The sequence below is a fragment of the Poromitra crassiceps genome, assembly GCF_964638095.1.
Source record: "Poromitra crassiceps genome assembly, chromosome: 23".
NCBI lineage: Eukaryota > Metazoa > Chordata > Actinopteri > Beryciformes > Melamphaidae > Poromitra > Poromitra crassiceps.
The window spans coordinates 8,776,922-8,790,363 of NC_139639.1; the positions used below are offsets into that span (position 1 = coordinate 8,776,922).

The 13,442-nt window shown below is 43.4% G+C and overlaps 1 protein-coding gene across 1 annotated transcript in view; it reads right to left on the minus strand.

The window, feature by feature from the left end:
- The window catches only part of LOC310797146 (NLR family CARD domain-containing protein 3-like), a 64,452-nt gene that overhangs the window by 31,495 nt on the left and 19,515 nt on the right, over nt 1-13,442 (minus strand). The window contains exon 5 of the mRNA XM_083659456.1: nt 9,776-9,946. Within this exon, the coding sequence (XP_083515582.1) occupies nt 9,776-9,946 (171 nt within the window). The remainder of the gene's footprint in view (nt 1-9,775; nt 9,947-13,442) is intronic.

The following is a 13,442-nucleotide window of genomic DNA, read 5'->3' on the forward strand; positions in this document are numbered from 1 at the left end:
CTACTAACTCTACAAACTAACTCTTTTAGACAGAGAAAGCACACATTCTATTAGTTCTTTTGAGATATTGTGTGTTCACAAAATCTTAGCAGAAAAGAATCCTCGGGTCTTGAAAGATGAGCCAGAATCCTCAAAAAAACCCTCTGGCAGAACCTACCTACAGTAAAAAAAAAAATGGCTGGCAGTGAATGTGTTAACACCTTGAGTGCCATGGACGAGATATCTCGTCTTACATAATCCACCCGTTGAGTGCCAAAGACGAGATATCTCGTCTTACATAAACATTTATTTTTTTTGACGGTGGGACATCAATCAACCCCTTTTACGTCTTCTATATCAATATTGGAGGAAGAGAATGTGTATAATCTATTTTACCGACCACTAAGTGGCGACAGTTCTCTCCAGACAGAGAAAGCCACAGCCACGGGTCCGCTGGAAAGCCAGTCTAATTTTTAAGGAAATAGCTGGGCGAAAACTCTTTCGATTTCACACAACACACACACACACACACACACACACACACACACACACACACACACACACACACACGCGCGCACACACACACACTCGAGTACCTTTGCGCATAAATAAGACCAGAATCGCAAAAGCTTCTTCAAAGCTCTCAGCCGACACCTCAAGAAACGAACGAGCCAGTTTTTACAGTCCAGACTGCCGAGAGCGGCCGCGGAGCCTCCTCCCTCCGTCTGTGCTGCGGAGGGAGGAGTTTGGAGACACACACACACTCTCTCTCTCTCTCTCTCTCTAGTCCCGAGAGAGAGAGAGAGGAGAGAGAGAGAGAGAGAGAGGAGAGAGAGAGAGAGAGAGAGAGAGAGAGAGAGAGAGCACACAGAGTGGGAGACAGACACGCTGTGGGGGCAAAGAACGACAGAGATCTCTTCCTCTCAGAGCCGCGGAGCAACGCGCGAACACACACACACACACACACACACACACACAATACAGTATACAGACTTGCCCAAGGGCACCCATAATCACAGGCACGTGAGGTGGTTCTAAAAATCCATTTATCTCCAAACTCTCTGAAAATCTCTGAAACCATGCTGTACTCAACGGCTAATATCTACATAACTACTAACTCTGCAAACTAACTCTTTTAGACAGAGAAAGCACACATTCTATTAGTTCTTTTTAGATGATTGGTGTTCACGAAGTCTTAACAGAAAATAATCCTCGGCTCTTGTAAAATGAGCCAGAATCCTCAAAAAAAAACCTGGCACAACTTACCTACAGGATTGAAAAAACGGCTGGCACTCAATGAATACGTCAAAAAAATGATTTTTTTTTTTTTGACCGTGGGATGTGCATCTAACCCTTTTACATCTCTTATATCAATATTGAAGCCACCGAACGTGTACAACCCATTCCACCGACCCACTAAGTGGCGACAGTGCTCTCCTGACTAGAGGAAGGCAAGCAAAAAGCAGTGTGAGGAAGCCATTCTCATGAAAATGGATTGCTGGCGGTGCGGGATTGCAAATTTGCATAATAGATTACGGGTGGAACACACTTTGAAACACGCAGCATAAATATGACCAGAATCGCAAAAGCTTCATCAAAGCTCTCAACCGAAACTCCAAGAAACGAGCGAGCCCATATCCAGACTTGCACAGCGGCCGCCAGCAGACAGGCAGCAGCAGCAAAGCAGTGAGCCTGGTGACGCGAGGTTACAGGAGCAACAGAAACGAGCTTGTGACACGCCCGCTGCAGCCAAGAAGAACACACACGGAGGGAGGAGTTTGAAGGAGAGGGGTGTTTCCTGCTGTTATGGAGGAAATTACTGTTCAAAACTATTGTTTAGATGTCTGACGTCTTACTGATGCCAAAAATGAATGGTTAAAGTGACTGTTCTATCGAATTTCACAAAAAGCCATTTATCTCAGAATAAATTTTCAGACGCTGAAACCATGCTATATTCAAGTGCTAATGCCTACATAACTACTAACTCTACAAACTAACTCTTTTAGACAGAGAAAGCACACATTCTATTAGTTCTTTTTAGATATTTTGTGTTCACAAAATCTTAGCAGAAAAGAATCCTCAGGTCTTGAAAGATGAGCCAGAATCCTCAAAAAAAACCTCTGGCAGAACCTACCTACAGTAAAAAAAAAAAAACAGCTGGCAGTGAATGTGTTAATAACGCAAAAATAGTTCTTATCCGATTACTCGATTAATCGATGGATTAATCGGTAGAATACTCGATTACTAAAATAATCGATAGCTGCAGCCCTAGTGCGCTTTGGAGACGTTTATGTAACCTTTTTACGCTGGTGATTTAGTGATAGGCTATTTTCTCCACACGCCATTCAGTTGCAATCGGTGGGGTCAAACGTAACTACTTAACCATTAACTACAAATAAAAATGAATAATGAAATGAATGAATTAATGTTTTTTTCTTTTGTGATTTTCATTTGACTGCAATCCATTTTTCATATGGGGATCCTATATGAATGGTGACATGCTGTTTCCAGAGAGCTGATTGGTAAGAAGGTGGGTCTTTCATGGGTTTTGATCTTATCCTCTGAACTTAACCTGCTCCGGACCAGGTTAGCTCTGAAGCATAAGTTACCATGGTGATCTATCTTGGTAAGAAGTGAACTAGCGCCTAGCATGGCAAACCCAGGGTTAAACCTGAAGGTACCTCGCTAAGCCACTAATCCTGCTTCGTGGTATAGGCCTCAGATCATCCAAACTCAGCACATATTTTCAACAGGTTGACATCAGGCTAAAAGCCCTGCATGTATCGCCTATTGTTTCCAATGCATCGATTTCCCCCCAGTTCCAGGCACCCTGCCGCTGACTTTCTCCTCCTCCATATAGTTGGTTTGATCACTGCAGTGTTTCTAACAGGCTCACAGTACACACTGTTGGCTTTCTGACTTGGTTTGTGGTTGTTTTGATTCATCAAAACATTCAAAAGCCTTAGTACCAACACTTGCCTAGCCTGTATTCCACTACTCTACTGTACTCTACCTTAGTGTACTCTACCTTACTGTATTCTACTGTACTCTACTTTACTCTATTGTACTGTACTACTGTACTCTACTGTACTGTACATTACTGTATTCTACTGTACTCTGTACTGCACTGTACTGTACTCTACTGTACAGTACTGCACTGCACTGTACTCTACTGTACTGTACTCTACTGTACTGCACTGTACTGTAATATACTGTACTCTACTGTACAGTAGCCTATATTAGAGTACTGTACTGTACTGTGCTGTACTGTACAGCCATCCCCGTGACGTCATGCGCTGACGCAAATAAAGATGGTGGTGCATTAGGCTACAAATATAGCACAAAGGCTTTTTTTAAATAATCTTTTTCACCAATGGCTTACTTTTATCATGTTATTTTTTTATTGTAGTACATCTTTCTAATGTAATACGCAAAGATCTGTGTAGGCCTCTATTTTCATTGTTTTAGGTCCTCTTTAACTCATTGAGTGCCAGCCACTTTTGGAGAACGGACGCTCCCAGTGCCAGAGTTTCAGAGCGTTTTCAGTGATTTCTCGAGGCCCACAGAATATTGTGTGATATTACTATGTAAACACCGAACACGCACAAAGTACGATGACTCTCTCTTCTATCATCTGCAAAAAAAAGTTTATTGATACCATTTTCCGTTCTTTAGTTATGAGCCGGAGAAGATAGGTTGTTTTGAGCAAAAAGACACATTTCAATTTAGAATCTGAGATATTCAGCCTTTTGTGAAAGGAAGCATTTCAAGCACATCATTGACTCTGAAGCTAATATTTTCTGATATAATGACACCTCAAAAATAATTTCCTTCAATAAAAGAGTGAAAACAAAGGAATTTTGTTTGGCCAAATAATATTTTTTAGCTGCAACCAGCAGCGCTGGCCCCTGCGTGCGCAGACCCTACACCTTCTTGCTGGTCTTGATTTACTGCTGGTGGGCATCAGATAGCCTATTCTAGCTTGTTTGCTCTCTATGCATCGAGCCTGCTGCTGCCTGGGTCTGTGTGTACTGTCAATGGTTGTATGCTGTAGTGCCCTGCGTGCCCCCACCCCCCTCCTCCTCCTCCTCCGTGGTGGGAGGAGTGTCTCTGCTGCGGTTTGCTCTGAGTTTGATCTGCACTGAAAAGTGCGCTGCATCCCCCCGCTTTTTTACAGCGTGGCTCCCAGCTGAGAATAATGTAACTTTTCAGAAAGACGGTGGTGTCGCCGTGTCGGCAACTAAATCATATGGATGGGCTATCGCAGCGGACACGGATGGGGCTCAATTGTGGCAGCAGATGACTGCTGTTCACAGGCACAGCTAACGTTATGCTTCAAGCATATCGATGCGATTTCCGTTTCCTCATGACTTCTTCTCTCTTTTCTCCTGGCCTTTTTCTAATCTGGAGAGCACTGTCGCCACCTAATGGGTCCCTAAAATAGGTTTTACACATTCAACAGCCACCATACTTTCACAGGAGATGGATCTGGCTTTGATGCACGTCCCACCGTCAAAAAACGCAATTGACGAACATGTTCGTCCTTGCCACTCTACGTTACTAAACGAAATGACGAACATGTTCGTCCATGGCACTCAATGAGTTAATATTCCTCCTCTTAGTGTGACAGAGAAAATGTGTGTGACTCTCAGCCTTCTAGCAGATGTTGGGCCCTATCTTGGTACAGGCGATATCCCCTATTTGCGCTTGCGCGCCTGTTTGCGTGCCTTAACGATAGCAGACCGACCGCCTTGTGCAAGTGTCCAGGTGTTATGCCGAGTTTTGCGCCCCCGCCCGGCAGCAGCTAAACGCTGTCCCCACCTCACTGGAGCATATTGTAATGATTTATACAGAAATGTAACTGCTTAAAAGCTTGTGATATAATTGTCTGGGTAGATGTGACCTCCCTGTTTTCTAAGTTAAATCAGCCCCGAAATATGGTGCGGATGCAATTCTCGGTGGGGATGCGGAAACGTTCACTTCACCTGCCGCAAGCGCAAATTAGAGTCGTGCCAAATAATCTGCGCCCCCGAAATGCCAGCCCAAACGAGATTTGGGCGGCACCAGAATTATTCACAGGTGTGGCCAGGCAATGCCTGGGCGTTACATCAAACAAACAAATCAGATTCCCGTCTCGCAATCGAGAGGCATACAATATGCTGTAATTCTCACCATGCGTAATAGAGTGGACTCACTCGTGCCAAGAACAGAGAGAGATGGAGAGAGCTTATTGATAGATTGTCTGTGATGCCAACGACCCGCTAGTTATGGGATAGGTGAAGGTGAATAGCCTATGTCCATTGTCCAACAAGTTTTCTCAATTAATTTCCCTCTTTGCGATGTGATAAAAGTTTCTCAGTGAGTTATAGGGTGTATTCACACCTCTGGGTCGTTTGCTTTGTTCCGATTCAGGTACTTAATTGATACAATTGTTGCATTTGTGCCTTGGTTCGTTTGTGTTCACACAGCCACAAATGAAACGGTCCAAATAGTATTGTCAAACTTCCTGGATTGGCCAGCAGACACGCTGATAGGCTAATAGCCTCTCTGGATGGACAAAATAATTCCCAGAGATTTTCCTATATGATTATAAAAATGTGTTTTGTTAGACCTACATTTTAGGCTATGTCGGGCGTCCGCCGTGCGAGGAGAGAGAGAGAGAGAGAGAGAGAGAGAGAGAGAAAGAAAGAGGGAGGGAGGGATCGGGAGAGAGAGAGAGAAAGTTCTTTATTTATTTATTAATGTAGGCTATGCTATGTAGCCTATGTAAACCTATGTATTTATTTAGCCTATTTAGGCTATCGGGAATTTGGAGATCAAAGACCCTCGCAAATTCTGCTATTAGGCTACTATCACGGAGATGAGGATTAGCCGAGACATAGGCTATATGAACACCTGTCCTGTCAGGAATAAAATATTAATAAATAATTTAATAATAACGGACATTTCGAGGAAGACATGCAATCAGTCTGATTGTCTGATTGAACCAGACAATCTTATCACAAAGAAGGCTGGCTCTGATTACCACGATTTGTTTTCATTTATTGAATGGAGACCGGAGAGAGAGGGAGGGAGAGAGGGAGCCAGCAGCACACCGCACACATTTACAGGCAAAATCCGTAGAGATTCAATTCAACACATTAACGTTGCTTCCCATGGTCCGAGGTAAGTTGATTGAGTTCAAACTGCTGATGTGATGATCCAAAAATCCCCCAAAGTTTATCGATGCAAGTCACAAGTCGCCAAAACAGGATCTGTAAGATGTTGTTTTTAAACGATAAAAATGTTCGTTCTTCAGGCCATTACTACGCACAGCGCAGCTGACTACGGCAGCTGGTTTATCCAAAAATGCGCACCGTTTACTGCTGTTGTGGCGGATCGAGGTCGGCTCACGTTCTCACCACAAACGAACCGCACCAGAGTTTGTTTAAAAGCGGACCGAGACCACCCTTTCTTGGCGATCTCGGTCCGCTTGTTTTGTCCCGCATCCGAGTGCGATTGCTGTGTTCACACTCCCCCAAACGAACCGCACCAAGGGGGAAAATGCTCTCTGTTTCGGAACAACTGCTCCAAACGAGATAGGTGTGAATACACCCATAGTTGATTGCCTCACTGAATTATCTGCTAATACCCAATTTTAGCAGCAGAATCTGATGTCCTGGCGTGACAAGGCTGTGCGTAATGACATATCCAAAAGGAATTTTACTCTGCACTAGTGCTGCAACTATCGATTATTTTAGTAATCGAGTATTCTACCGAATAATCCATCGATTAATCGAGTAATCGGATAAGAACCCTTTTTTGTGTTTTCAAAGGCTTATCGTAAATATACACCAAAAAATAAGATAAATCTCTTCAAATAAACAACTACATTACCGTAAATTCCGGACTATAAGGCGCACCGGTATATAAGCCGCAGCAGCAAAATTGACTGTTTTTTACATATATAAGCCGCACCGGACTATAAGCCGCGGGTGTTTTGATGTTTAATTACCATATGTAAGGGTTCGTGCACAGAGAGGAATGTCGGGAAAGAGATGGCTGTTTGGGGAAGCTCCCATTTATTAACATTTCAACAAAAGGTGCTGTCAACAATCAAACCAGGTACCGTAATCCTTGTCTTCATCTTTTAGGTGAAGGTGCAGCGTCAAAAACAGAGTCAGAGTCAAAGTCAAGTCACTAATCCTCGTCTTCCTCTTCTTCCTCCGTACTGAAACCAGCAAAGTCCTCAACTTCAGTGTCGGAAACGAACAGGTTCAGGGTGGCTTCGTCAACCACTCTCCTCTCTCCTTCGTTGTCACTCTCAAAACCAAGGAACTCCTCTTCGTCACTGTCGGTGTCGGAATCGAACAGCCTCTGAAGGCGCCCAGCTGTGCCGGCGTCATCATCACGCAGCAGTCCAGCCTTTCGGAACCCGAATGGAGTTTGTGGTCTTGATGGCTGCTTTCATGGAATCTGTTATATGAGCCCTCATGCTGTCGAGAACGAGCAAAGCTTTTTTTTGGTGAAAGAATCCTCCAGGGCGCTTGACGTAGCACTCAGCCAGCCACTCCTTCATGACACTTTCCATCATCCACCCTTTCTTGTTGACTCTGAGGCATATCCCACTGGGAATTTTCTCTTTCGGCATCGTAATCCGCTTAAAAATCACCATTGGCGGCAGCTTTACTCCAGATGCAGAGCAGGCCAGAACACAAGTGAAATTCGTTCTCTCGTGCCCAGTGGTTCTCAATGTGATCGACGATTCACCTTTCTTGTTAACAGTCCGAGTGAGTGGCAGGTCGAACGTCAAAGGCACTTCATCCATATTTATGATCTGCTCCGGTTCGATGGAATATTCCTTGATCTTCCTTTGTGTGAATTCGCCGAAGTTTGTGATTTTCTCCTGGTAGTCGGGGGAGGGAGTTGTTGGCCGAGTGGCCATTTGCTTACCGTAATTACCATATGTAAGGGGTCACGCACAGAGGGGATTGTCGGGAAAGAGATGGCTGTTTGAGGAAGCTCCCATTTACCGTATTACCGTAACATTTCAACAAAACAACATAACACAACACCACCTTTGTTTATTTTTACAGTGCACACAGTGTCCGCGGTGTGGTGAAAAGAGGGCAAGAGAGGAAATTAAAACAGAAGTGGATTTATAGTTAGAAAGAGTGCTAAAAAAGAGAGATTTTATTTGTATTTTTTTTTTTTTTTTCTGAAAAAATCCATAGATAAGCCGCACCGTTATATAAGCCGCAGGGCCAAAAAACGGGGAAAAAGCCGCGGCTTATAGTCCGGAATTTACGGTAGTTTCTTTCTTAGAAAAAACAACATTTTTATTTTTAAATTGCATAGAACTGGCAGTGGAGGGCGCATGTCTGTCACAATCATATTCAAAATGCTATTGCTGAACTCAGCTGCTTGTTCACTTGAACATGATGGACCCGTCCTTACAAATCTGTCCATAGTACGCTGTGATCCGCTGAAAAAGAGGTGAAATAATAATTAATATTGATATTTATTAGGTAAGTTCATAACAAAACTGGAGAATGCGCATTTACACACCCTAGACCTGTTGCCTATTATTGACACAAATATCAGAATAGCAAGATAACAGGTCAGGTGGTGTAATAATTGGAGCCTAAAATGCACCAATTAAATAGTTGTTTGCAATCATCATGAGAAGAGTCGACCGGTCTAGGGTGTGTAAATGTACATTCTCCACACACACACTCTTTCTCTCTCACACACACTCACTCTCTCTTTCTCTCTCACACACCAACAGGCTAGTGTGATCACACACACACACACACACACACACAACGCTGTTAAATTAGCCGCTAACGTTAACGTTAGGTTGAGCTTTGTATTTCTCACAGAAAACGGCAAGCCACATCAAAAAAATGCAGCGTGAATGCAGTTACTAATAGTCATATTGGCAACGTGGCAAGCCAGCAGCACAACTACTACTAGTCTTAATATCAAGTAGCAATCATTAGCATACATTTACATTAGCGTTGTGTATAGTTAACGTTACGTTACCTTGCTCCGCTCGACGTAGATGCGCTGGTGGATGCGTAGACTGGATGTTTACGGTTCAGGTGCTGAAGCATTGACGAGGTACTGTTGTGATATGCAAGTAGTACTTGCACACCACTGAGTTTGTGTCCTTTTTCAGCGTGAAATGGTCCCACACTTTAGACAGTTTCGGTCGCTTTGTCGGCCCTGGTTCTTCCCTTCCCGGCTCCTCCTGTCTGCTTTCTCCGCCGCCTCGTTCCATTTTGCGGGGTCCGCTCGCTATAGCTCTGCATCTCTGGTCTGTCTGCGATCATGTGTTCTCAACGTGGTCTGTCTGCGATCATGTGTTCTCAACGTGTTTACACCGGAAGAGCGCTGTGCCACACCAGTAAGCGTCCGTGAGAAACACAGTCTCTACTCTCTAAATGCCGTGTCGAGGCGAATCATTTTGGCCTCGATCATTTTAATTACTCGAGTTATTCGAGGTACTCGAGGAATCGTGACAGCCCTACTCTGCACTGCGCAGCACGGAGATTATGGTATGTAAGAGGTGCTTTAAAGCCCTTAGCGCAAAGTGATTGCGTGCTGCTGACGATAGGATAATGCCATCTATCCCCACATTTTTGCGCTGAAACGCCTGGTTTGGCATGTGGCACGCCTATGTCCAGTACAATTATAAGAGGCATGTACTTGTGCACGCCCCCAATTTGCCCAATTTGCATTGTGCACGGCGTTAAAAGAGCGCAAACGCTAAATTACAGCTTTTGCAAAGATAGGGCCCGTTGCCTCTCCATACCTGAGAGAGTCCAGTCTCCAGTGTTGATCCTCCAGTCCAGCAGACAGGGTCACTCCTGAGGCTCCTGGATAATTGTAGCTCAGGTCCAGCTCTCTCAGATGGGAGGGGTTGGAGCTCAGAGCTGAGGCCAGAGAAGCACAGCCTTCCTCTGTGAGTAGACAACCTGAGAGCCTGCACACACACACACACACACACACACACACACACACACACACACACACACACACACACACACACACACACACACAGGTAATTACATATAATACAATTGAATTACTTAACAGGATTTTTTTACATGAACCATATTGTGATATACATTGGTATCGAAACTGACCCTGTGCATATTGTGATATTGATTTAAAAAGTATTGCCGAGCCACAGTATACCTGGGTTGTTCTGCTCTCTCTTCTCCCCCTTCCTCCCCCTGTTCTCGCCCTTCTCTCCCCCCCCCCCCCCCCCATTCTCTCACCTCCCCGTCTCTCCCTCTCTAAGATTCTTCAATCCTGTTCATTGATAGTGCTTAGCTAGACTTTCAGTTAGACACATTCTCTGTAAATCCCTCTGAGACATGCTTGTGAATTAGGGCTAAATAAATACACTTTTTTCTAATACTTTTTATTGTCATCCTGTATTTTCGTACATCTTTGCCCATATTATCTTGTAGTGATGGCGTAGATATTCTTTTTTGTATATATAATAGAGACATGACAGATACGTATAAACATACATACATAACATACATACAGATTAGATGACATGGGTGTGTGCTTCACCCAGTGATACTCAACGCAACCTACAAATACAGATACAAAACACCTGTGAGAGGGGAAAAAATGTAATAAAATAAGAAAAGAAAAGTACAGAGCCTTACTCAAAGTAAGGTAGTGCTCCCCTTATGTGACTGTCAGCATTAATCTAGGGAACATCAATTCAGTAGCTTCAGGTCATTATTGTTATTATTTTATCTGGTTGCATTGAGAGAGATTACTTCACCACCTGATAGTGGTTTAACCAGTTAGACCATATATCTTCAAATAGTTTCAGATTCCCCCGAATCTTATAAATTAAGTACTTTATCTGATATATTCGTTTCTCTCCATTTGTCTATCAGAGGGCTTGTTTTTGAAGCCAGCTCTTGTTATTTGTTTCAGAGCTGTATCGTTAATAAATATTTGTCATTTTTATTTTGTATTTCTTCCATCGTTCTGCCCAGCAGCACAAAGTCTGTATTCAGATGGATGGCAGTCTTTAAGATGGTGTTAATTTCCTTCGGCATATTGTTCCAAAACGGTTGTAATACTGGGCAGAACCAAAAAATGTGACCGAAATTGGCATAAGATTCACCACACTCCCTCCAGCAGTTTGGCAAAATGTTACCATTATATTTAGCTTGTTGTACTGGTGTTATAAAGTACCGTGATTGTATTTTCCATGCATACTCTCTCCAGTAGGGAGAGGGTGTAGTTGTGTGTACATTCAGATTAATTTCCTTCCAAATGTCCTCCGATATGTTTGTAACAGAAGTTGAATAATATTCATGGCTAAAGATGGCAGGGCAGACTGGACAGTTCTCTGGTTGGCAGAGCTGTGTGATTCAGTCACGTATCTGCCTCAGCCTGTCACTAGCAGGCAGTGGCGGACTGCATAATCGGGCACGTCGGGCAAATGCCCGGTGGCCTGGCCTGGCCTGGCCTGGCAATTTTTTTTTTTTTTTTTTTGCAGGCCAGGCCAGGCCACTCACTGAACAGCAGGCCAGGCGCCGCCTACTGGTTTACTAGTGGTTTTATTACTTTATTCAGGTTTAAAGTGGGTGCATCTCATTGTAAAATTGGACTTGGCCCAAATTGGGCTTCAAACGGCCCAAATCGGGCTTCAAACAGCCCAAATCTGGCTTTAAACGACCCAAATCTGGCTTCAAACGGCCCAAATTGGGCTTCAAACGCCCCAAATTGAGCTTCAAACGCCCCAAATTTTTCGCCGCCGCCCTTCAGACGCCGGCACGCGCGTCGGCCCGTATCGGCCTGGCCTGCTTGGTATCTAATGCCCGGCCTGAATTATGATCCCAGTCCGCCCCTGCTAGCAGGCTACAGCAGCTCGCCCAAATACAGATCCATTCACAGACAACGCTGCACAGCACAGCACAGCCACCTTCCTTCTTGATGTAAAATTGAGTGAGGAACTGTTGCCCCCTCTTTCCCCTCTGCTCTCTTTCTCCTCTCTTTGTATTTTTCTGCCAGCCTGACTTTGCTCGCTTTGACATGTTTTGTGCAGCAGCCGGCAGTGAGGCAGCAGCTCCCTCTCTGACTGCAGGAATATCAACTGATTAGCGCTGTTCCGTCCATGAGCCCCCTCTCTGCATGGCTTGAAAATTGAAGGGGGGGGAGGGGGGGTCGAGTGTTGTGCAAGATGGATGACTACTATGGATGAACACTTATTTTTATTAGTACATTGTGAATTAAATATTATATTAATGATGATAGGTTAATAATTTCGTACTGCAAAAAATTCCGTAGTGGTAATTTTTTTAGGGACCCTGTCAGTCAAGGGCCTTCACGTTTTCCTCTCTATTACCGCACCCCTGGTTCCAGGACGAGGCATGCGCCGCATCGCAGTAAATACAATATTCCTGGAATGTGAGTTTAACAAACCAGTTACATGTCCTCTGCATTCTACATCAAATGAAGACATTACTGTTTGTTTTATTTTGTATGTTACATACTTATTGGCCAAGTTATGTTAGTTTATGGGCTAGGAAGTCTGCCAGGGTACAAGGGTGTATAGGCGGCCATCTTGCCTGCAGAGTTTTCAAATCAAGTAGAATATTGTTTTGCCAGAAATCTGGGGGGTTTAATCCTGCTTTAAGTAAATCCTTAGCCAGAACTATGATGGCAGAACCAAAGTTACTTCCGTGTTTGCCTGAGGCGCATGCCATCATCACTTGCTGGTATGTATTTACTTCTAAAATGCCCGTTTCCCGTAATGTTGGATTTATTTCATTGCCTGGTGAGTACACGAGTCATAACATGTACATGTGAGTGTTTCTGGTGCTGTTCAAATGTGTATAGGCAGCTGTACCGTATACTGTCATTGTAGTGCTAAACTCACTAGCAGCAGAGATGGGCAGTATTTGAAATACTTGTATTTGAAATACGTATTTCAACTACTTTTTTGTATTTTGTCATTTGTATTTGGCTGGGCAGAGAAAAATGAGATGTAATTTGTATCAAGATACTTTCAGATCTTGTATTTTGTGTATTTCAAATACATAAAATACATTTTTCTTTTTATTCTCAAATTGACACATGTAAACATTGACACAGGTTTAAACTGTGAAATAAATACACACACACACAAACACACACCCACACACACACACAAACACACACACACACACACACGCAGAATTAGTATTATTATATATTATATTATATATTAGAGAAATTAGTTGTACTAAAAACAACTAAGTGAACTAAACTGAAACCTGATATGAATAAACAGAGAAATTACTTGTACTAAAAAACAACTAACTGGACTGAACTGAAACCTGATTTGAATAGGAGAAATTAGTTGTACTAAAAATAACTAAGTTAACTAAACTGAACTGAAACCTGATATGAAAAGATGGAGAAATAAGGTGTATTGAAAAACAACTAACTGAACTGAAACC